The 25764-nt window shown below is 45.5% G+C and overlaps 1 protein-coding gene and 1 pseudogene across 1 annotated transcript in view; one reads left to right on the top strand and one right to left on the bottom strand.

Moving 5' to 3' along the window:
• Window positions 1-25764, top strand: part of TET3 (tet methylcytosine dioxygenase 3) — a 127945-nt gene that overhangs the window by 47961 nt on the left and 54220 nt on the right. The window contains exon 3 of the mRNA XM_008064379.2: window positions 11729-13904. Within this exon, the coding sequence (XP_008062570.1) occupies window positions 11729-13904 (2176 nt within the window). The remainder of the gene's footprint in view (window positions 1-11728; window positions 13905-25764) is intronic.
• On the bottom strand, window positions 18360-20762 carry LOC103266749 (annotated as a pseudogene).

Raw genomic sequence — 25764 nt, 5'->3', positions numbered from 1 at the left:
GAGGTGAGTGGATTGCCTGAGCCCGCGGGTTCGAGACCCGCCTGGGCAGGGAGACCTCATCTCTACAATAAATCAAAAAATCAGCCGGGTGTGGTAGTGCGCGCCTGTAATTCCGGCTACTCGGAAGGCTGAGGCGGAAGGATCGCCAGAGCCCAGCAGGTCAAGGCTGCGGTGGCCGGGAGCAGCCATTGCACTCCAGTCTGGGTGACAGAGTGAGACTCCAACTCAAAAAAAAACAAAACAAAGAAAAGAAATATTATATACAGGTATACCTGGAAATATTGCAGACTCTGTTCTAAACCATTGCAGTAAAGTGAATATAGCAATTCAGCTAGTCATATCAATTTTTTTATTTCCCAGTATATACAAAAGTTGTGTTACATTATACTGGAGTCTGTTAAGTTGGGTAATAGCATTATGTCTAAAAGACAATGTATATACCTTAATTAAAAATACTTTATTGCTGAAAAATGCTTATGAAGTAAGCACATGTTGTTGAAAAATGACACCAATAGATTTATTCAATGCAGGGTTGCCACAAACCTTCAATTTGTTTAAAAAAAACCAACAACAAAAAAACAAAAAAACAGTGTTTGTGAAGTGCAGTAAAGCAAAGCACAACAAAATGAAGTATGTCTGTTTTATAATTTTTCTTATGCATTGTTGATACATACTTGACCTAGCGTTTATAAATGTTAAGCAGATGAAGCATAATAATAAAATAAACACATTCCAGCTCCCTGCACAAGACAACTAGAATGTTGCCAGCATGACTAAAACTACCTCCACAACCCTATCCTCCTTCTTCTCCCCCAGAAGTGACCATTACCTTGAATTCTGGTTTTATCATTCCCTTGCTTTTTAAGGTTTTCATTATATATGGTTTTATTTCTATACAATACATTTAATTTTGCTTGCTTGCTTACTTGAGCTTTTTTAGAATCAGTAGAACATAATATAGTCTTTTGAGGCTTGCTTTTTTTCACTGAGTGTAGTTTCTGAGATTCATTCCTGTTCCTGTGGTTAACTCGTTCACACTGCTGTATTCCATTGTCCACTCTGATTTGTTGGCACTTAGCATATTTCCATGTTTTGACTTGTATGTGTAATGCTGCTGTGAACATTGATGTGCATATCTCCTGATGTATGCGCATAGAGTTTCCCTAGAAGTAGGATTGCAGGACCATGGGGCACGTGCACATTCAACACTAAAAGATAGTGCCACAGACCTTTCCAAAGTGGTTGTTCCATTTTTCCTCTTTGCCAATGATGTATAAAAAATAATTACTACTAAACTCCCTCAACCTTAAGTATTAAACTAAAATACCCTCTCATGGTGCTTACTTTGTTACTGATACTGTTATAAGTGCTCTTCGTATATTTGTTTAATTTTCATAATAACCTTGTAAGGTAGGTACTGATATTAATTCCCCATTTACAGATGAGGAAACAGAGGCACAGAGAGGTTAACTAACTTGCTTAAGGTCACACAAGTAAGTGGTGGGGTCAAGATTCAAACTAAACATTTCCCCCTAAATCCTATATGATGGGTGTAAAATAGTCTTGAACTCCTAGCCTCAAGTGAGTCTTCTGCCTTGGCCTCCCAAAATGCTGGGATTATAGGCATGCGCCCAGCTAAAAAATGGGATCTCACTGTGATCTTGATTTGTATTTCTCTGACCACTAATGAGTTGAGTTATTTTTCCATATGTTTATCCCCTATTTCCTTCTCATGAAAAGGAAATACAATATTTTAAAGCCACTCCCCTATTGGGCCACTCAGGTGGTTTGTAGCTGTTTACTATTGCTTCAGGGAAAACCTTCGGCACATGTAACTTTTTCATTTCTTCTGTTGGCTTATTTATTTTTACACTTCCAGAGGTGAAAATGAGAGTACTTGGTGGTTAAAAATGACTGTGCTCTTCTGCATTGCTTTGTGATCTTGGGAACATTACTTAATCTCTGTGTGTTTAGTGTCCTCATCTATGATCTCTGCCTTGTAGTTGTAGGAGTTTGTGATGATTAAGTGAGATAAACGAATGTGCAGTGATTAGCATCATACTCAGCCTATTATAAGGGTGTTCCATTTAGAGCTGTGTAGTGACTTTTCCTGGTCCCTCCTCTCCTTTTTCCTTTCTTCCTTGAAACCACATTAATTAGGTCAGAGGGATGAGCAGTCACTATTCCTGTTGCTTCTGCCAGAAATGATGACCTCAGGAAATTAGGCCCATTTTGGCTTTTGGAAAGATCTGTATCTGTCCATTTTGCTGTAGGAGCAAAATCAGATTTCATAATGTTTTACTGATAATGTATGTCGTAATCACAGGAACAGCTACCTCCCTCATCTCATACAAGAACACCCTCTGCTAACACATGGCAATCTCAGGAAGTTAGACAAAACCTTCCTGGATTTGCTGTCTGCAAAGAGGGCTGCAGACACATAACTGGGCTAGCCAGTGTACATACATGCACACATGCACTCCTACAAAAACAGGCAGATGTGCACATCTTCTGCAAGGGTTTCCCTAAAAATCTCTCTCTACATTCACAAATTGATTTCATCAGTAAATCTCAGGAGGAGAGAATCCTCTTAAGAGATGAATAATTGATCACCTCTAGACAGAATATGCCATAAATACAACCCATTTGCTGTTAGAAAGAATAGGACCATCCGTTTGGTAGCAGAGAGGAAGGAATTGGGCTCTTGAGGAGGTGAATGTTGAACTCTAAGGCTGAGGAAAGAGTGAAGCTGGCAAGTTCAAGCCCTTGAACAGCTGCTGTGGATCAGAGGAGCTGGGCCAGTGATGTGTTGTGGTTGGGAAAGTACTGGGAGGAGTATACTGGTCAGTGGGGTGGGGAGCAACCACCACTCTCTTGAAGCCTTGTAAGGATTTGCTGCTAGAGATTGCACTGCAGAGGATGGGCCACTAGCCTCTGCAGAGGTTGACAGTAGACTCGCTCATTCTGGCCAAAAACACCTTCTTGGGTGTGGTTCTTCTAATGTGGTGTGTAACTGCTGATGGTCAGCGGAACAGCCCTCTGGACTCTGTTCCTCCTCTAACTTCCCCTATCTTAGAGGCCCTAAGAAGGTGTGGTCAATGAAGACTTTTGTTCTTTCGGCTATTCTTTATCTTCCCTCCTCCCTCCTATTGCCCTTTAGTAGAAAATGTGCTGATCTGATTTCAATGTGTTGAAAGTCAGACAAGCCTTAGGAAACCTGGTGTCATTTCTTCACCTCTCACTGCATTGTTGACTGAATGAGGTATTTGGGGAGTGGAGTTCCATACTTTTCCAGCCTGCCTGGCATCCGGGCGGCTCTGGGGTCCTTCAGGTGGGGATGGCAGGCTGCTGCTATTGAATACCTGCAGATGTTGAGGGGACCAGCTGTAGGGATTTGGGAGCCTAAGAAGGGAGTGGACCATAGGGGAGGAGGCAGGTAGGACCTTGGGAGTCCTGACTAGGCAGGGTGCAGGATAACATTCCAGTAGAAGTTCCTGGGCCCCTGGAGGAAGACCTGGAGCCTCTAAAGGTGAGAATTGTAGCAGGGTGGCAATGCCGTGTGCACACATCAACTCTTCATGATATAGAGTGAGGAGTTAGGTCTGTTCTTGGACCTAAGAAGGATATTTTCTCTACCTGAGTAATGTTTATCACCTCTCTGCCTTCCAGTAACAAATCTCTGCTGCCCATGGGTGATAGGAGCACACCCCCAACTTGAGAAGGACCTAGCCTAGGATGGATTATCACTGAGGGGCCTCTCAGTGATACTGTGAGACAGGGAAGAGACCTGACAGGGGTTTGGTGTGAGAGTCCCAGCAAGGGCAGGGAGGGGTTTTGTACCTAGAAGGGGTAGCACCAGCATCTTTGGAAGGCTTCTCTGTGGAGGGTTGGCAGGGGGTGGGCTGTTTTGAGATCTGTTGCCAGGTTCTGAGTCCTTTGTAGCAAAGGCATTTCTGATGGCACTCAACAGTCTTTGTAAGCCTCTACCATGCATGCATGGGTGCTATCATGGCAGAGAGATGACTACCTACCTAGAACTTTCACGGGTTGTCCTCTCAGAGTACAGGGGTGATGAGGTCTGTACCAACTAGATCCCTTGGAAGGAAGAAGTGACAGATCTTTTCAAACATATCCCAGGGACTCTCTGCTAGATTCTATGATTAAAGCTTTGTCCCTAGGAGCTCACATTGTGGTTGGTCAGACACTCTTATGAAAAGATTTCTAACAAAATGTGGCCATACACAGTGACTGCAGACTCTGGGACAGACCCTGTAGTGGGTAGGACTTGTCAAGGAGGACTGTCAAGAAGGGATTGATTCTCTTGCTAGTTTCACCTCCTGCATTTAATAGTTTACCACCATAACCACATTTCATCCTCATCTCTCTGCTGGTGCCTTAGTTCAAGCCCTTAGTGTCACTGACCTAGCAAAATTTCCCCCTCAATTTTAATTTATTTTTATAGAGGTGAGATCTTGCTATGTTGCCCAGCTTGGTCTCGAATTCTTGGGCTCAAGTGGTCTTCCCCTCCTGGGATTACAGGCATGAGCCACCATGCCCAACCCTGACCTGGGTAATTTCATTAGCCTCCAAACTGGTCTTTGGGTCACCAACCTTGAACCTTGTAGTCTGTCCTCTTCAGGGACACTTGGGTGCCCCTCCTGAGATGTAAGTCTCTCTGCTGTTCAGGCTGTGAGGCTGCAGTCCACACACTTGCCTCCCCCAGCTTTATGACCAGGATACACTCACATCTTACTCATCTCCAAGCCCACTGGCCCTTATCGTGATTCTGTGCCTTTGCGCATGCTATTCTTTCCATTTGGGACTTCTCCTTCCCCCGCACCCTTCCAAAATACCTATCTCTCTCTCTCCAGCCTCAACCCAAAGGTCTCTTTGAGATGAAATCTTTCTGGACACACCCACGTACCTGCCTTTCTAGATAGTAGTGTATACTTTGCCCTGGCCAGCCCAGGAGTATACTGCTTTCACATCACTGACATGCTTAGGGCATTTATTTATAGGCCTGTCTCTCTCCTTTCATCTTATAAGCTTCTCGAGGTTCCTGAAATATACAGTCTGGTTTATGGTTGGGTAATAAACCACCCCAAAACTTAGTGGCATAAAACAATAATTGTTTTATCATGCTCATGGATTCTGTGAATTAGAAGTCAGAAATGACACAGCCTAAGTAGTTTGTATCTGTTCCTTGATGTTTGGGGTCTCAACTGGGAAGGCTTAAAAGCTGGAGGTAGCTTGGCAACTGTGCGGAATCCTCGAAGGGCTCCTTCACCCACACACTTGGTAATTGATGGCAGCTGTTGTCTGGGACCTCAGCTGGGAATGTCAGCTGACTCCTCCATGTGGCCTTTCCACATGGCCTGGGCTTCCTCACAGCATGGTGGCCGGGCTCCAAGAATGAGTGTCCCATGAGAACCACACAGAAGCTGTATTGCTTTCTATGATCTAGCTTTGAAAATCTTATAGTGTCACTTCTACATAAGCCCTCCTAGGTTGAAGAGAAGGGAACATAGACCCCACCTCTCCATGGGAGAAGTGCTGAAGTCACAAACTAGGAAGAGTATGTGAGATGGAGGGATTGTAGTGATCATCTTTGGAAAACAGTCTGCCACACATACTAAGCACTTGATGCATACACATGGCATTTGTAAAATCTGAAGGCTGAAGACAGGGTGGACTATGAGCAGGAGTTATGAAGTTGGTGACTGGGAGTCTCAAGGGAGGTTAAGGTATGTTCAACAACAGAGATTGTAGGGTAGAGAAAAGAGTGTGTGTGGTGGGAGAGGGGACTTAGGAGCCATAGAGTTGTTTAAAGGATCCAGTGTCAGGTGGGACAGTTAAAACACACACACACACACACACACACACACACACACACACACACACACACACACACACATGCACGCACACACACACACACACCCGAGAGAGAGAAAGAGACAGAGAGACAGAGAAAGACCCAGATTAGGAAGGGAGGAGACAGAATAGAGGGCCAGTTCATATAAATTATTTGGATCTGATGACTGGGTACATTGGAAGAACATGGGTAACTTTTGGGTTAGGAATGTTGGTGAGTGGAAAAGTAGGGAAGCTGGAAAAGGAGGACAGTTGAGAAGTTCAGAAAGAAAGCAGGCATTTAGGGGTATCCTCACAGGGGTGTTGGCTGGAGCCCCAGGGGAATGAGAATGGAGATGAAATTGGAGAGTTTTAGAACTGGGTGTGCCTGAGCTGGGACTTTGAAAGGCCTCAACTGGCCTCCATCCTCTTCTAGCATTGTCCTGCCTCTATGCCAATAATTGCCAAATAACTGCTTGGTTTCCTTTTATCATCTCCAATGATAAAAACTTGTCTCCTCCTGGTTGTTAAGAGGATGGATTCAGTGCATTTTTTAGTATCTCTAAGTATTAAGAAAACTTCCCTAAATGGAGCCTAAGTTCTCTCTACAGCATTACCTATTTTTTAATTCTACCCCTTACAGCCACTCAAAACCAGTCACATTCTTTTCCCAAACATTAGGCCTTCAGATGTTCAAAGAATTTCTGAGTTTTGTCTTCTTTACAGCCAGAAGAGACCCATTCCTTTTATGGCTTTAACTGTCATGCGCACTCTCTTCCATGTCCCCAGAGGGTGCAACCTGTGTTTAGGTAGGGACTGTGTGGGACAGAGCAGGGCTGCCAATGCCTGTGCTACAGGTCCTGTTCAGGTCATGGCAGAGCTATATGAGTCAGACAATGGGTCGGGACCCATTAGTGGACTGAGAAATCAACTTAGAAGGTTGTTACCTGCATTTGAAAAATAAAAAAAAAGGAAAGAAGAAAGAAAAATATATTAGTGCATCCAGTAAGATGAAGTACTATTTTGTAAAACTTGTCTCATGTAAGTACCTAATAGACCACAGTGTAGAATGTATTTCTTGCTGTGGATTGTAGTCAAATAAGTTGAGAAAACCATGGGTTATAAGACCCTCTGAAACTGCCATCACATCATATTACATGTGCCATCAACTCTCTGTGTTTTACCCCCTAACTTCTAAGATGTTTTCACTTGAACTGCTCCTGTTGTTAAGTGCTTCTCCCATCTTTAATTTGCACAGATGTGGTTTGGGGCCTAACTATGAGACCCCATTTACCCTGTTGAGTTTTTTTCTCTCCAGCTTGTTGACCTTTTGGTACCTAGTTCTGTTACTCAGCATAGCTTTATCCCTTCTATTTTCAACATCTGCTTATTTAATAAGTATGTCTTCTCTATCATTATTGATAAAAATGTTGAACAGGGCAGTTCTGAGAGCAGAGCCCTATAGCAGGCCGCTAAAGACCCTTCGCCCCATTGTTATACCACTTGTACCTTTTGAACATCGTCCTTTAACCAGTGGTGAGCCAGCCCTTTCAGCTTATAATTCTTTGTAGCTGGCCTTAAAGAGGTCATGGCAGACCTTGTGAAATTCGAACATTGATAGCCCAAATTGTAAACTCAGAAGCCTATAGGGGCTTGACTGGTAACACAAGTGAATTAAGTGATAATTAATTCAGGCAGTTAATAAGTAATCCCTGACCCCGGCCTTGGTTTCAAGAAGGCAGTGCTGAGTGGGAAAGCTGGCAGTGAGCTGGAACAGTTATATTCTGTGTAAGCAGTAGCCATTTCTCAGTGGCAGACAAATTTGTCAGGTAGAAGTATAGACCTTCAAGAAAATTCAGGTTTTATATGGAATTTGATTTTTGATTGCTGGCAAAATAAAAACATTAACGCTGTATAAGCCAACAAAAACAGATCTGTGACAGAGTTGGCTTGAAGCCCTCGGCTTTGTGACCTGTCGACTATGTTATCTCCCCATCTGCTGGTCCAGTGACCACATGACACAAAGTGGTTAAGACAAGTTGGATATTGGCGGGTTGGTGGCCTTCCTCAGAACTTTACTCCTTGTGGTTCCTTTGGTTACCCGTTAAGGAATCTTACCTGGGACTGTCTTTAAACTCAGTGGACTGAAGTTAGGAAGGACACTTGCCCTTCTGTTGACAAGCTTCCTCCAGGATCACTGGCAGAGGTTGGGTTATGTATCCGTGGCACCCCTTGGTTGGGAAACTGGAATTTAGAGTTTTCTTAAAATCTCTCCATCTGTGCTGGCTACCCTTACCTCATATCTGTGTCTTTGTTGTCTTTCTTCTCTTTTTGGTCTGAGAAGCATTTTCTTTCCCAGGGAATTCAGAGGTCCAAGAGCTCTAACCCTGCCTTGTTCTTATTCACACACCAAAAATAACTTTTTAAATCCCTTTTAGTTGTCTTGACCATTTTGGGGAAGCCTCAGCTTATGCGGCATTTGTCTTTCTGATACTGTTTTTGCGAGTCCATGCTGCTCTCTCATGTTTCCTCTTGGTTATGCATGCTCCTATGTCTTGTATACATAAGCATGTAAGATTTGACCACCTCAGATTTTGTAGCCTTTGTTGTTTACACTAGCTTAGGATTCTAAGAAAGAAGGAAGGGTGTGCTGGATGATCAGTCACATTCTTAGACTTCTGAAAGGTAATCTTCACCAAGGTCAGGAAAAGGCTGGCATATTCCATGGCCAGTGGGGAATGGGAGGCCATTCATTTTCCTGAGAATGTGTTACTGTGTGTTAAGATTTTGGACCTTGCCTGGCTGGAGTGACCATCTGGTGGGAGATACAGTCACTTGAACAAATAATAGTAGTGACATGTGATAAGTGCTCATCGAGGTGCCATGGGAACCTAGGGGAAGGAGCCACAGATAATTCTGCCAACTAGGTAGGGGAGTGAGCTGATGCTTGAAGGATGAGCCAGATAGGTCTCTCTACAAGGCTTGGAAGGGCACTTCTGGCAATCAGAACTGCATGTACAAAACCCGTTGACACCCGAGAACATGACCTGTTGGAAAAGTCATTTGTGACCAGTAACTGGGACAGGGATGAGGATGAAGCAGGAACTATGTAGGCTGGGGCCTCTGCTCATCTCTCACGGGGCTGTTTCCAAATCCCAATTTTCCACCACCACTTTGGAGTCCACGATGGCCTTGTCTGACAGTTTTAGGACTAACATCATTTTAGTCATCTACTTAAGAAACACTTGGTGTTCTACCTGAGGGGTCAATTTCTTTTTTAGCTTTTTATTTTGATTAAATTTTGAAATTTATAGAAAAGTAGCAAGATAGTACCTGGGGCCTCCCACATACTAAAAATGTGTACATTTTGCCTCATTGGCTTTATCATTTTCCCTAAATGCATGTATTTTTATATTTGCATATTACTTTTCTGAACCTTTTGAGAGTAAATTGGAAATACAGATACTCTTTGACTTGTGATTGGGTTATGTCCCAATGAACTCGTCATAAATTTGAATGATTATAAGTCAAAAATGGCATTTTATAGTCATGATGTGATGCAAAAATACAAAACACCAGCAGCACAGTACACTGTAGAGTATTCATTGTTTACCTTCGTGATTACGTGGCTGCCTGGGAGCTGAGGCTCCTGCTACTGCCCAGCATCGTGAGGAGAGTATCGCTGGCCCAGGAAGAGATCACAATTCAAAAACTGAAGTGTAGTTTCTACTGAATGCATGTCACAAAGTCAAAATCTTAAGTCATGGGCTGTCTGTACCGTGTCCCTTTATTTCTTAACACCTCAGTGTGTGTGTCCTGAGGACCAGGACAGTCTCTAATGATCTGAGTCAAAAAGATTAAGATTGACAGACTACAGTAAGTCCCCTACATACGAATGAGTTCTGTTCTGAGAGCATGTTCTTTTTTTTTTTTTTTTTGAGTTGGAGTCTCACTCTGTTGCCTAGACTGGAGTGCAGTGGCCGCTCCCGGTCACCGCAGCCTCAACCTGCTGGGCTCCGGCGATCCTTCTGCCTCAGCCTTCCAAGTATCCGGAATTACAGGCATGCGCTACCACGCCCGGCTGATTTTTTGATTTATTGTAGAGATGAGGTCTCGCTGCCCAGGCGGGTCTCGAACCCGCGGGCTCAGGCAATGCACTCACCTCAGCCTCCCAAAGGCACGGGATTACAGGCTGAGCCACCGAGCCCGGCTGAGCATGTTCTTAAGTCCAATTTGCTTGTAATCCAACAAAGTTAGCCTGGGTACCCAACCAGCACAATCGGCTATATAGCACCAGCTACATCACTACTGCTTTTACACTTGCTTTCAGACATCCTGGGCTTGAAATAAAGATACTGTACTCTACTGTACTCTATATACTACTGTATGGTAAAGTATACAAAAGTACAACCACGTGTAGAGGATGCATGCACGTGACAATGTATGCCAGACACATGATCTACTTACATGATTGGACATGCGAATGCATACTCGCATCTTTGAAAGTTTATATGCAGGAGATTTACTGTCTCTTGTTCACATCCATATACAAATTTCATCACTAGTCCCAGTAATATACTTTATAGCCATTTTTTCCCAGTTTGAGATCTAATCCATGAACATGCAGTTAGCTGTGGGTCTTGGGTAAGTTAAAAGAGATTGCCTTTTTGACTTAGAAATTTTTGAAGGGAACAATCCAGGTACTTTCTAGAATGTACTTCAATTTGAGTTTATCTTATATGTCCTCATGGTTAGATTCAAGTTAAACATTTCGGCAGGAGTCTGGGTGAGTGATGTTAAGTCCTCAAGAAGTGTGTGATGTTGATTTGTCCCAGTATTGCTGCTATTGCTCACTTCGGTCATTGGGTTAAAGTGGTGTTCACTAGATCTCTCCACTATAAAGTTATTATTCTAACTAAGGAGTTTTGAGGATGCTTTGGTACCATGCATCTGTTCTGTGTCTCATCAAGCTTTCACCTGCTACCACTGCTGACTTTCTAAATCGGTCATTTTATGTTTTTTCTTGGCATTCTATAGTGAGGGAGAACTTTCCTTTCCTGAGGGGTGAACCTGCAAAGTCAATTTCACATCTTTGTATTCACTTTTAACTTGCTGGGATGGCCCCCTTCCTCTCAGACCCTCCTCTCTTGTGTGCTTCTGTGGATATCAGAAGTGTATAACAGTTCCTGGGCTTGGGGAGCAGCCTGAATCTTTCTCTGAGCAGCAACTTGCTTGTCATTGGCATGACTAGCTCGGCATGGGGCTAAACACAGGCTGTGCCAAATCATCAGTGTTTTCCTCAGGCCTGGGGCTCTGTGTGGGAATGTGGTCTGTCGCCAACTCTCTGAGCTCAGCCTGGACTTAAGTGAGCACGGTAAGAGAGAGAGAAACTGGGTTCTTCCCACTAGGAAGCCATGACTGACCCATGTCCAAGCTGAATTTGTTAATCAAAGCTACTGTTTCCCTACCCTGATAGACACACATTTCATGCTTAGGGCACATGGTTATATGCAGGCTTGGTTAGCTCTTGACAAAAACCAAAATAAGCATAGTATGAGTATGATTTCGGTCATTGTGCATTAAGGACTTTTGTTTCCTTGGTTTCAGGAGAGTCTCAGTAGTGCGGTCAGTTGAGGCTCTAAAAGGATCTGAGTAACATTGAGAATCTCACATTAGGATCTTCTTTCCATTCCTGCTGGTGAAGCTAGCTGGGGAACAGAGACATGGGAAGGTGAGCTGAGGTTCGAGAAGTAGCAGAGAGAGGATTTGCAAGAAAAGTCAGGGTTAGATGTGCTTTTGAGTGGTGTGAAGCAGAGACGCTTTTCAAATAGCATGGTTCATTTTTTTCCCCTTTTTTCCCCTCCCTCTCTCTCTTTAGACAGGCTCAGAGCTCAGCCCAGTTGATGGACCTGTTCCAGGTCAGATGGACTCAGGGCCAGTATACCATGGGGACTCACAGCCACTAAGCGCCACAGGGGCGCCGGTCAATGGTGCTAGAGAGCCCGCTGGACCCAATCTGCTGGGTGCTGGGGGTCCTTGGCGGGTAGACCAAAAGCCCGACTGGGAGGCTGCCCCAGGCCCAGCTCATACTGCTCGCCTGGAAGATGCCCACGATTTGGTGGCCTTTTCGGCTGTGGCCGAAGCTGTGTCCTCTTATGGGGCCCTTAGCACCCGGCTCTATGAAACCTTCAACCGTGAGATGAGTCGCGAGGCTGGGAACAACAGGGGCCCCCGGCCAGCTCCCGAGAGCTGCTCCGCTGCTGGCAGCGAAGACCTTGACACATTGCAGGCAGCACTGACCCTTGCACGGCATGGCATGAAACCACCCAACTGCAACTGCGATGGCCCTGAGTGTCCTGACTACCTCGAGTGGCTGGAGGGGAAGATCAAGTCTGTGGTCATGGAAGGAGGGGAGGAGCGGCCCAGACTCCCAGGGCCTCTGCCTCCTGGTGAGACTGGCCTCCCAGCACCAAGCTCCAGGCCGCTCCTCAGCTCTGAGACCCCCCAGTTACCTCCCCCAGAGGGCCTACCCCTGTCCCAGAGTGCCCTGCCCCTGTCCCAGAGTGCCCTGCCCCTGTCCCAGAGTGCCCTGAGCATCGCCAAGGAAAAAAACATCAGCCTGCAGACCGCCATCGCCATCGAGGCCCTCACACAGCTCTCCTCTGCTCTTCCCCAGCCTTCTCATTCCACCCCCCAGGCTTCTTGTCCCCTCCCTGAGGCCTTGTCCCCTCCTGCCCCTTTCAGATCTCCCCAATCTTACCTTCGGACGCCCTCGTGGCCTGTGGTTCCCACTGAAGAACACCCGTCCTTTGCTCCTGACAGCCCTGCCTTCCCTCCGGCCACTCCGAGAACTGAGTTTCCCGAAGCCTGGGGCACCGACACCCCGCCAGCAACACCCCGAAGCTCCTGGCCCATGCCCCGCCCCAGCCCCGACCCCATGGCTGAACTGGAACAGTTGCTGGGCAGCGCCAGTGATTACATCCAGTCAGTGTTTAAGCGGCCTGAGGCCCTGCCCTCCAAGCCCAAGGTCAAGGTGGAGGGGCCCTCTTCCTCTCCAGCCCCCTCTCCAGCCCCTGCTCTCCAGAGGGAGGTTCCTCCCCCACCCTCCGAGCCTGATGCCCACCAGAAGGCCCAGACTGCCCTGCAGCAGCACCTGCACCACAAGCGCAACCTCTTCCTGGAACTGGCCCACGACGCCTCCTTCCCCCCTCCCTCAGAGCCTCCTGCTCCTGGCTGGTGGGCCCCGCCAAGCTCGCCGGCCCCACGGCCTCCCGACAGACCACCCAAGGAGAAGAAGAAGAAGCCCCCCACAACAGCCGGAGGTCCCGTGGGAGCAGAGAAGGCTGCCCCTGGGATCAAGCCCAGTGTCCGGAAGCCCATTCAGATCAAGAAGTCCAGGCCCCGGGAAGCACAGCCCCTCTTCCCACCCATTCGGCAGATTATCCTGGAAGGGCTGCGGTCCCCAGCTGCTGAGGAGGTGCAGGCACAACCACCTGCCCCTCCCCCTGCCTCACAGGTCTCGACTGTCCCCCTGCCCCCAGAACCTTCTCTTGCGCTATTTGCACCTAGTCCCTCCGGGGACAGCCTGCTGCCCCCTACTCAGGAAATGAGGTCCCCCAGCCCCATGGCAACCCTGCAGCCAGGCTCCACCGGCCCTCTTCCCCCTGCCGATGACAAGCTGGAAGAGCTCATCCGACAGTTTGAGGCTGAATTTGGGGATAGCTTTGGGCTTCCCGGCCCCCCTTCTGTGCCCATTCAGGACCCTGAGAACCAGCCAACGTGTCTCCCAGCCCCCGAGAGCCCCTTTGCTACCCGCTCCCCCAAGCAAATCAAGATTGAGTCTTCGGGAGCTGTGACTGTGCTTTCAACCACCTGTTTCCATTCAGAGGAGGGAGACCAGGAGGCCACACCCACCAAGGCTGAGAACCCACTCACACCCACCCTCAGTGGCTTCTTGGAGTCACCTCTTAAGTACCTGGACACACCCACCAAGAGTTTGCTGGACACACCTGCCAAGAGAGCCCAGGCCGAGTTCCCCACCTGTGACTGCGTCGGTAAGTCCACCTGGGTGTCAGGGAAGGGCAAAAGGTTGTGTGGCCTTTTGGGCTTGGATTTGTGGGCTGTTTCATTTGGCAAACATTAACTGTGTGTCCACTGCCACACTGGATCCTGGGAACGCAAAAATGAGCTCATAGGCTAAAGAAAACTGATATGGTACTATGGGTGTATGCTACATCAGTAGAGGTGGGTGTAGGTGCTTTGTCATACAGATGGGATTGAGGCATCATGGAGACCTTCCTTGTGGGAGGTGATGCTTGTGCTGAGCCCTGTAGGGCCATCAGGTAGAAAGAATACATTCTAGGAAGAAGGGTAGCTTGAACAACAGCTTAGTGGCTGTGAGGATAGGACTTATTTGGACTGTTCTTGGTCTGTCAAGAGCAAAAGGAGTTGGGTATGTGTGGGGGTGAACAAAAGGTCGGTTAGAGTGGGGAGAGGGGAGCAGGCTGGGGCCAGATCGTGCAGGGCCCAGGGACCTATGATCAGGAGTTTGATTTGACCCCATAGATAATAGTGAACTTCTGAGGGTTTTAAAGTATGCAATGCTCTGTCACCTCCTGCTTTTGAAAGACTCTCTTGGCTTGTAGGGGGGAGCAAAGATTGGCAGGAGAACCGTAAGTCAGTGTTGTCCTGAGCCAGGCAGGAAGTGACAAGGCCCTGGCCTGAAAGAGTGGGTAGCAGAGGGAGCAAAGTAGGGAAGGGTTGTTGAAAGGTCTCTCAGGAGGAGGGGATAAGGACAACTCAGGTCTCTGCTTGGGGGTGGTGGTACTCACTGAGAACACAGATTTGGAGGAGAAGGGATGAGTTCCCTTTGGGCATGCTAGTTTGAAGTGACTTAGGGACCAGATCAGGGTCCGAATTACGGGTTGAATGTAGTTAGCAGACAGGTCGCGCCTGAGAGTGCTGAGGGGTCCAGTCAGCTTCTAAGCCTTGCCTCTGAAATAAAAGCAGGGATTGGGCCTCTGAGGACTGCTCCCTTGGATGTGCACTGTCTCGGAGGAGGTCCCCAGGGCAGTGGTAAACTCTGGGTCTACTCTTGGCTCTCACTCTCTGTTTATGGAGTGTTCTGTAAAAGATACATGCGCTTCAGATGTTGACGGAAAAAGAATGATGCTGGCTAAGAGCGTATTGAGTTCTTGTGATTTTATGATACATAAACGAGTCTTAGAAAAAGACTGTCTTCTCTGCTTGTTAAAATGTGTAAATGTCAAGTAAAGTGTGTCCCAGTCAATGGGAAGGAGCTGAGCTGTTATGTCCACTTCAGTTACAGACAAAGCAGAGAGGTCGGTGACAAGGAATTGCTTGGGAAACAAGGAAAAGTTGGCCCCAGTGCTTCTATGTGGGGGTGAACAGATGTAGAAGGTCCTGCCAGACATTCACAGATCTGCTTTTACATTGTGGTTCCCACTAACTCTGTTCATTCTTAGAGATGACTTTGAAGACCCCTTATTTCCCTGCTTATGGGGAAGTTTGTTCTGATCACAGGAACTGGATCCCCTTGCCTCTTCTCTCAGTGTGTTTGTGTCTGCCCCATCTGTCTGTGTTTAGTACCTTGCGTCTCCTTCTCGAAGATAGGAAATATCTTACCTAGTGTTAGTTGATCCTTAGTAAATATTTTAATTGTTGATTTGAATTATATGGACATGATGTTTGGTTAAACTAGTTTTTTTTTTTAATTTGAATTCCAATGCCATCATTTACTAACCGGGCACACTTAGGCATCTTATACAACCTGTCAGTATTTCTGTTTCCCCATATACAAAATGTAAATGTTAATAGTACCTACCTCACCTGGGCTGTTGTAAGGATTAAATTAGTTAATATGTGTAAAGCGCTTAAAACCATGTCTGGACAAGAGTGTTAGCTGTTATCAAAGCTATCAAGTCCAGACAGAGTGAGGTGACTCATACCTGTAGTCCCAACACTTCGGGAGGCTGAGGCAAGAGGGTTGCCTAAGCCCAGGCGTTTAAGACCAGCCTGGGCAATGTGGTGAGATTGGTCTCTACGACAAATAAAAAATCTAGTTGGGTGTGGTGATGTGCGCCTGTAGCCCCAGCTACTCAGAAGGCTGAGTCCAGCAGTTTGAAGCTGTGCTAGCTATGATTGAGCCACTGCCCTTCAGCCTGCGTTACAGAGTGAGACTCCAACTCAAAAACAAAAACAACAACAAAAAACAAACCATCAAGTCAAATAAGGCAAGAAAAAGAAGTTAAAAACAAAGAAACAAAAAGACACCTTTTTAAAGAAAGAAAACTATTGGCTCTTCCTTTATCATTTATTGATAGCTTACCAGTAATTAACTACCAATAAGGGTAAACATTTAAGAGAAATGGCTCATGACTAGAGCACTTTGCGGTTTACTTAAGAAGACAAAATAAACAGATAAAATATTCAGTCACCCATTCAGTGATTGTCTGCTGAGTGCCTTCTACCTCCAAGGCCTGTGCTGTCACGTGGAAGTGGCTAAATTCTGAGAGTGCCCTGTAATAGCAGGCTTGGTTGTCATCACGGAGGGTAAGGTTTATTTTGAAAACTTTTGTTCAGAGCTGGGCCTTGAAAAATGTAGTGAGCACAGATGGGGAGAGGCAAGAAAGCGGTCCCTTCAGGTTAAGGGTGCATAAGCACAGTCTTAGGGGCAACAAGGAGGAAGCTTGCAGGATGGAAGGCTCTCTGCAGGGGTGGACCTGAAGCCTCAGTGTTCTGCATTCCTTGGACCTGAGGAGTCCCCACCAGAGAGGGTATATCTCAGCCTGAAGTCAGTGAGCAGATACGCAGGCAGTAGGCTGTCAGCATCAGAGAAAGCCCGAGGCAAATGGCAGTGTTGGCAGGTATTGCCTTGGCACACGGTGAGGGGCAGGGACAGTAGGCAAGAGATGAGGGGATCAGAGGTTCCCATCATTCCCATCACCGTCCATTATTTATTACTCCAGTTTGTATTTTATTTGTATTTAATACAAACAAAACATTTACATCTAATTTTAAGCAAGGAAATAGAACCAGACCTACCTTGTGCTGTTAAATGTTAAATTATAGAAAAAAGCTGAAGTGAAAACAGCAAAATGAACAGTATATATAAATGATCATCTCACTAAGTTAAAAAAACTAGAAAAAAGACTAGAAGGAATTATGTCAACAGTGGTTTTTTTCTATGGGCGACTTCTCCCTTATGGTTTCTGAATTTTCTATAAAGAAATATGTATTTCATAATCAGATATCTTTCAAAGTGCCCCCTAGCAGTAGCATGGAAGTTGGATTGGTCAAGGGTGATAACCTTGTAGCAGGAGATCAGTTGAGAAGCTGTTGAGAGCAATAATACTAATAATAGTATTTGTGAAACACTTGGTCTGTTCTAGGCACTGTGCCAAGTACTTTGTAGTCACCACTTATTTAATCCTTGTAACAGCTACATGAGGTGAGTACTGTCCATGGCTCCATTTTAATCATGAGGAACAGAAGTTAAGTTACATAATTTACCAAGGTCATACAAATAGTAAAAGTGAGATTTGAACCTATGCACTTGGACTCATAACCATCAGATGCCATTTTGTGATTGAAATAGCAGTTGAGAAACAAGTCCTAACTAAAACAATGGTGGTAGAATGAAGAAGGCCAAGTAAGTGATTTGCTGTGAAACAGTTTCTGGAGGGCCTGAGGATGCTGTAAGGGAAAGCCATCCTGTTTTTCTAGAATCGCCTGGATAGGTGCTTCATCTGCTGTGGTAGAATTTGTCTTTGTGAATTCAGGCTCAGAGTAAGACTTAGAAATAAAAATGTTCATTCTGGGATTACTGTCAGATGGGACAGTCCCATTTTCAATAAACTCATCCCCTCACCCATGGTAAGGAGAGAGGAGTGGATTAATATAAGGAAGAATTTGCCATAGAAGTGAATGTGAAATTTGGAGACTCCATTAAGTGCACCTAATAAACAGCTGGTAATTAACTTTGGGAAAAACTTTATAAAACCATAAAAGTTCTTATAACATAGCAAAAGAAACCTATTATTCAAGTTATTTGGTAGTTTTTGCTAAAAAAATTTTTGACCAACGTGGGCATCACCAGGCAGCACTTGCATTAAAAAAGATATGAGTTTCTGAAGTTCTGGATGGGATTCATATGGATGTGTTCTCTGAATCCTGAAATATTAAAATTAAAAGCACCTCTTGAAGCTCCAAATAAGTAAAATTAGAAGAAATGCCTCCTAAATGGAAGGAAATGCCTTCCTCTAAAAGGTAGTATGATATTTACAGTTTTGAGAAAATTTAACACAAGTTGAGCTTCTTTTCTTTTCTTTTCCGCTTCAGATGGTTTTTATTGTGGGGCCGGGGTTGGGGATCTTTGGACCGGAGGTCTGGCCCAGTTAAGTTGCTCTGGACGTGCTGGTGGGAGCAATCCAGGTGGCATGGTGGTGGGATGCACCTGGGTCCCAGGGCGTGCAGTATCCCGGCAGTGCTCAGGGTGGAAGGGAGCGACGTGCGAGCGCCTGGGGCGCAGGGGTCTCCTGCGCAGCAGCGCCTCCAATATGCCCTCAGGGAGCACCTCGGGGCCCACATCCTGGTCAGCTGAGGCGGCAGGGGCGGCCACCGCCTCCGGGTCCGCGCTTCCTGCCAGGATCTGCCACAGCAAAGACCTCAGCAATTCGGGGTCCACGTCTGGTGTCTCATCGCCAGCGTTCTCGGCATCTGAGCCTGCAGTGCTGTAGTCGTAGACTGGGGGCTGGAGTCGAAGCGCAGCGGCGGGGCCGGGCGTGGGAACAAGCTGGGCTGCGAGGGCGGTGGGGTCAAGGCGAGGGCGGAGCCGGGCACAGGCAAGCTGCGCAGCGGGCGCGGCGGGGTCGTCGTCCGGGCCCAGAGCCGGGTCGGAGGCGCGGGGGAGCCCCAACGCGCAGCGGCTGCGCCAGGACGCACGCCTGCTGATCCTCAGCCTCCTGTGCCTCGGCATGCGCCGGGTTCTGCCGCTCGGCCTCCAGCAGGTGCACCGGCGCCTGCTCCTGCACCGCACCCCCTGCCTCTCCTCCGGCCACCGCCCGCCTCAACCGAGTGCAACGCGGCGCTCAGGCTGCGGGGCTCCTTTACCGGTTGCACACAGAGCGCGGTGGCAGCCGAAGAAGGGCCAGCAGCAGCAGCACCTGAAGGCCGACGCCCCGAGCTCTCGGCCCACAGAGCAGCGACCCCGCCGTGCTGCCCAAGCGAGCCTGGCTCCAGGCGGGCGGACTGACTGGCAAGTCACAAGTTGAATTTCTTTGTTGAATTATTGCAGGGGACTTGTGGATGTGGACGTATTTCTAACCTTTGGAGACACCCGCCCTCCCCCCACCAACCTATAATGCCATTGTCAGGGACAGAACAAGAAGCTGCGTACACTGTTTGCTAGGGCCTTTGTGCATTTTGTTTAGTTTCATAATGGGGAAAGTTCCCAAGAGAAGCCAGTTTAGGACCGAGGATGAATCCAAATGGCTTTTTAGTGGGAAAAGATCCTTTGAGATCTCCTAGTCCTAATTTTATAGATGAGGAGACAGTGTGTGTTCGTTTTTAAGTACTGTCTTGATGTGTCTCATGAGCAGCCAACAGGAAGCTGCAGAGACAAAACCACAGCAAAAGCAGGCAGTTCGGAGGTGGAGATGTCAGTGAGGGCCTTCATGGAAATGCTGGCTTCTTAACCAGTCGATTATTCTGCCCTAAAGAAGTGACCCCAAGGAGAACATTGTCCAGCAAATGTGTCTGAGGGCAGTATCCACCAGGTGACAATCCTGAGTGGAAGATACAAAGTTATCTCTGCTTATGACCATGGAAAGTCTCTTTCCTGCAGTTTTTGTTTTTATGAGAATTTATCATCCCCTCCCTGCCCCCTGCATTCAGTTTGAGATGAAGAGAAACTTAATATATTTTAAATATTTTTAAAAGTATTTTTTAAATAAAGCAAATAGACTATTTGGACACAAATATAAAGGACAGGGACTCTGACTCTGAATTAGGAGGATATTAGAGAGGACTTCCTGGAGGAGGTGATGTCTTATTGAGTTTTAAGGAGTAAACAGAAGTTTAATAGATTAACTGGGTGAAGGAATCATGTGCCAGGCAAAGGGACATAAAGATTTATACAGACCGAACGTGGTGGCTCAAGCCTATAATCCCAGCACTTTGGGAGGCCGATGCGAGAGGATTGCCTGAGCCCGTGGTTTCGAGACCAGCCTGGGCAACATGGTGAGACCTCGTCTCTACAATAAATCAAAGAATTAGCTGGTCATGGTAGCATACGCCTGTAGTTCCAGCTACTTGGAAGACTGAGGTGGAAGGATCGCCTGAGCCCAGCAGGTCGAGGCTGTGATGGCCGCAAGCGTGCCACTGCACTCCAGCCTGGGTGACAGAGTGAGATTCCAACTCAAAAAAAAAAAAAAGATTTATATAGATTAAAAACATAAGGAAAACCATGTGAAGATTTGGAGATGAGAGGACATGGGGAAGCACAAGCAGTTCTGGTATGACCGGTGCAGAAGATGAAAGATTGGGAGTGGCTGGAGAGGAGAGTTTCAGCCAAAGCCAGAGAAACCAGTTTGCAGACTCAGGTGTGGTTCAGGCAAGATATAATGGGCACCTGAACTACCTTGAGTAGGCAGGGGACAGGTGAGAGAAAGAATAAGAAAAAGAATCCACTGCTTCAGTGACCAGTTGGATGTAGGAATAAGAAGCAGTAGTCATAGATGACTCCTGAGGTTCCTGGCTGGGAAACTGGGCTGACGGTGCTGCCACTCGCCAAGATTAGAAATAATCCTGAGACCTGGTCTGTCTTTCTGATTGCATCTGTGGATTGGAGGTTTTTTGGCAAACTGGTTGTTGAAATTTTCAGTTGTGGTCATTTCGCCAGGCTGAATATGTAGATCAAGAAAAAGCCTGAGAATGGAGAATATCTACATTTAGGGGAGGGGAGCTCAAACAGAAGACTACAAAGAAGATGTGGAGAGAAACTGAGGAGAGAGTAGGCTAAAGAACCAATGTATTTCCTTTTTTATATGTGTGTGTGTGTGTGTGTGTGTGTGTGTGTGTGTGTGTGTGTGTGTCTATATAATTACTTTATTTTATTTTTAAAATGTGGGGTACAAATGAGGGTTAGGTACATATATAGTCACCATACAGGTAAAGTGTGGGTACCCTTATTGATGTTATGTGCCCACTCCCTCCCCGGCAGTGTCCCACTACTGCCAGTGAACCAATGTAGTTTCGAGGTTGGCGGGTGGGTGCTGACAGCATCAGTGCTGAAGAAGGGTTGAGATTTAATGCTGGATTCTTTTTTCATCTTACATGATTTGTTCATGCGTACCTGTCTTTGTAATTAAATTCCAGGTTCTTTAAGACTGCATGTTGTATATCCAAAGCATCTAGACTAGTGCAGACTAGTACATATTTTTTGATGAACTGATCAATCTTATTCCACTTCCGTATTTACACTCTTTGAAGACATCAGATGGGTTTAGGCATGATCTCTTTACTTCTAATATGTGTTGTCACTGTGTGTGCCCGTTATTATAAAGGTCCTGCATGCTGCCTATGAACTCACAGGCAGTTGACCTGAGATTTTAGTGTTAAACACATCTAGCACTCCTTATCCAGGCTAGGGCCTAACTCCTGTGACTATCAGGAGACGTCATGCTAGCAGTAAATTATTGACTGTCACGGAAGTGAAGTCTAATTAGCTGTATAATCTTACACTGTCCAGCTTTTAGACCACTAAAATTATATTGGGAAGCTGAGTTCTATGGTTTAAATGTGCATCCCCTTTGAAACTCATGTTGCAACTTAATCCCCAATGTGGCAGAATTGAGAGGTAGAGTCTGTAAGACTGAGTGATTGAGTGATGAGGGCTCTGCCCTCATGAGTGGATTAAGCCATTTATAGATTAATAGCTTTATGAAGCACGGGCATGGTGGTTCATGCCTGAAATCCCAGCATTTTGGGAGGCTGAGGTGGGAGGATTACTTGAGCCCAGGAATTTGAGACTAGCCTGGGCAACATGAGACCTTGTCTCTACAAAAAAAAAAAAAGATTAACTGAGCATGGTAGCATGTGTAGTCCTATCTACTTGGGAGGGTGAGGCACAAAGATTGCTTGAGGGCAGGAGGTAAAGGCTGTGGTGAGCCATGATTATGCCATTGCATTCCAGCCTGGGCAGTGGAGGAAGAGACCTGAGCTAGCATGCACAGCTTCCTCACCATGTGATGCCCTGTGCAGAGAGTTTCCACCAACAAGAAGGCCTTAACCAAATATGGCCCCTTGTCCTTGGACTTCTCAGTCTCCATAACTATCAGAAATTCCTTTTCATTATAACTTACCCAGTTTTAGGTTTTCTGGTAGAAAACAGACTAAGACATTGAGGCATTATAGATTGTTTAGAAAAAAAGGATAGATACAAATAAAACTTTTGTATGATCTTCATATCTACATTAATTGTATACCAGTTATCAACTGTCTCTCTGTACCAGTGTCATAAGAAAGAAGACATGCCCCAGCTGTGTACTCAAGTATATTCCTGGCTGTGGGTTTCCCACTGGGAAAGTGTGGATGCCCTAGTTTATGCGTAGAGAGAGGGGGGGGAAAAGGTGGAAAGTTCATTTAGATATTAAGATTCCAGCCGGGCTTGGTGGCTCAGTCTGTAATCCCGTGCCTTTGGGAGGCTGAGGTGAATGGGAGACAGAGTGAGACTCCAACTCAAAAAAAAAAAAAAGATATTAAGATTCCTCTTTCTGTTAGGTAGTAGTGAGTACTGTCTTGTGTTTAGTGTCCCTTGCTGATAGCAGAAAGGATACATTTCATTCTTCCCCCAGCCTAGTGCAGAAGTGGAATAAAGCATATTTTTCTATTTTAATGAGTATGAAATTAAGTGTACAGGGTTAAGAAAAACACCTAGAGCCACATAACCAGAGTTTTCTCAAAAATTGGATTTTGCATTCCTGCTCTCCCCCAGAGCTTTCTAATATGCATTTTAGAGAGAGAGAGAGGGAAAAACTTCACTTCTTCTCTCACTGATCAAAGCGAGACATAAAGCAGATTTTTCTTTGAGAGTAGTTGAGCCATTTTCCTGCTATGCCACTTTGTAGAGAAGGAAGAATATTACCCTGAGGACTAAAAGGAAAAATGATGACTTAACAGCAAGATAGTGAAATACTTTTTTCCTGAAATCTGGTGAAAGGAACCAAAAGAAACAAAAATACAGGACAAAGTTTCATCAGCTGAAATTTCGGAGTAGCCCCAATCTTAAGCTATGAATTCCAAGGGCTGTCTGCCACTTTGAAATCAAGTTGGATTAAAGGATGATACTAGGGTGTACAGCTCCCAGAGTGGGAAGAAACAATAGTGGAGTCTCAGAGGGACCCCACAACTTGGAGAAACAGACTGGAGAGCACCCATATACAAGGTTTACTCTCTGGAAAATGGGGAATGCAAGTAGGTCACTTTCCCCTTTTGTTTCAGCTTCTGATGGGGATAAGGTCTGGGCTGAGGACAATTGGTTGGAGAGATAGACAGTCATATCCTAGGAGCCAGTTCTGTAGCTGGCTTCTAGAATATTCTCCATTGGGCAGAGAAAAAAATATTTGCTGAACCATTAAACAAAAATCCTGCAAATCGTGGGGCTTTATTTTACCTTGATGTCTTGTCAGAGTGGCCACCTCACTCTGTTTTGAAGGATTGCACCAAGAACCTGGAGTGTGCATCCCCATCAGAACAGAACACAACCAAACCTTCAACGTCCAGAGACACTGGCTCTAACTGGGTACTTGGAGATGAAATTTCCCAGTTGCAACACAAGTTAGAGGCATTGGCTCTGACTGGGTACTTGGAGATGAAATTTCCCAGTTGCAACTGTCCACAGCCAGCCCCAGTTCTTCTTGTCTCCTCTCAAACTGCTGAACTTCTGTACGAATAATTTAAACCTCTACAACATTCAGTCCTCTAGCTTAATTTCTAAGGGAAGAATTTGAGCAGTGTCCAGTTAAATAGGAGTAAGGAAATTCTTCTCACTCTGTTTTTGTGCAAATGAGTCTAGACCCATAGCTTCACTTTCAACTGGAGACTATTTTATCCCTTTCCCCCGGGGACATTTGGCGATATCTTGAGGAAATTTTTGGTTGTCACAAGCGATGTAGTACTATTGGCATCTAGAGGCCGGGGATGCCACTAAGCCTCCTGCAGCATACAGAACGGCTCTCACCACAAAGAATTATCTGGTCTAGAATGTCAGTTGTATCAAGGGGGAGAAACTAGAGAAGAACTTCTATCAAAACAGCAATTAACAAACAAAAAAATCCAATACGTTACCCATTCAAATCCTACGAGAAAGGGGGAGAGATAATGTAACATTTAATATGAAAACTTATATGACAAAATACAAGGATTGTTTAATCAGCTGATTTATACCTTCAGGAAAGTTGAAGAAAATGTTCAGTGTGAAGTAAAAACTGAACAACAAAGTAACAAAGTTACAAAGTGGTCATGACAGTTAAATTCCGGAAGAACCATACCATTACAAAGCACTTACAAGTATATTAGAAACTGCTAAAAGCAGAATCAGAATTGCAGAAAAAGCAATTCAGTGAGGAAGAGAGACAAGCTTGAAAGGTCACCCCAAAACAATAAAAAAAAAACCCATAGAAATGAACATAATCAGAGAAAATATGAGAAATGCCAAAGAGAGACAGTAGGGATCATTCAGAATGCATTCATGCTGTTGGGAATGTTTGGGAACATTTGTTGGTGCTGCCTGTGAGGAGTGTGGAATAAACTGGACAAAGGTGAGTCAAAGACAGAATAGAAATCTTTTGGGAAATGAGAAAAGCTTTAGGATAAGAAAGTTGTCCTGGGGAAAATGAGTAAAAATTAATTAATAATGATTGTTATGAATATGTTGAATTTCAAGGACGAAGAATCACCTACAAATTAACAAAGAAAAATCAAGTTGGTCACATATACCTGGTTATTGTAAACTTTTTAAGAGCACTTTTAAAAGACATTTTTTATTGAAGTGCATACATAGGAAAATATATGTCTTAGGTATACAACTCAGTACAGTTTTATGAAAGGCACACACTTGTGTTACCAGCAGAACAGAACATTCCCAGCACCTCAGAAGCCCACTTACCATCCAGTTCCATAAAGTGTGAGTTGGCAGGCTATGGCCTGCAGCCCAAATCTGGCTCCTATTCATGAGTAAAAATGGTTTTTATGGTTTTAAATGGTTGGAGAAAAATTAAATGAAGAGTAGCGCTTGATGACTCATGAAAATACTGTGAAATTTAAATTTCAGGGTCCATAAATAAAGTTTATCAAAATATAGCCATGCTCATTTGTTTATGTATTGTCTATAGCTACTTTTGTAATACAGCAGCAAAGTTGAGTTGTTCCCAAGACTACATGCCCTGTAAAACCTAAGGTGTTTACTGTCTGGCACGTAACAGACTGTTTGCTGACTGCCCCCCCCGCCCCAAAGTAACTGTTCTGTTCTAACTTCTTTTTTTTTTGAGTTGGAGTCTCAACTCTGTCACCTAGACAGAAGTGCAATGGCACGCTCACGGCTACCCCGGCATCAATCTGCTGGACTCTGGTGATCCTTCCACCTCAGCCTTCTAAGTTGCCGAATTACAGGAACATACTACCACGCCCAGCAATTTTTATTTTTTATTTTTTATTGTAGTGACTGGGTCTTGCCGAGTTGCCGGGGCTGGTCGTGAACTCGTGGGCTCAGGCAATCCACTCGCCTCGGCCTCCAAAGTGCTGGGATTACAGGCTGAGCCACCAAGCCCAGCCTCTGTTCTTTTAACTACACTGATCAGTTTTGCCTGTTCTTGAATTTTGGATTTATGAAATCAT

Source organism: Carlito syrichta, unplaced genomic scaffold (genome assembly GCF_000164805.1).
Source record: "Carlito syrichta isolate Samal-C Ts95f unplaced genomic scaffold, Tarsius_syrichta-2.0.1 Scaffold307324, whole genome shotgun sequence".
NCBI lineage: Eukaryota > Metazoa > Chordata > Mammalia > Primates > Tarsiidae > Carlito > Carlito syrichta.
The sequence above is the reverse complement of the archived record's forward strand: the minus strand, read 5'-3'. Positions and strand labels throughout refer to the sequence as shown.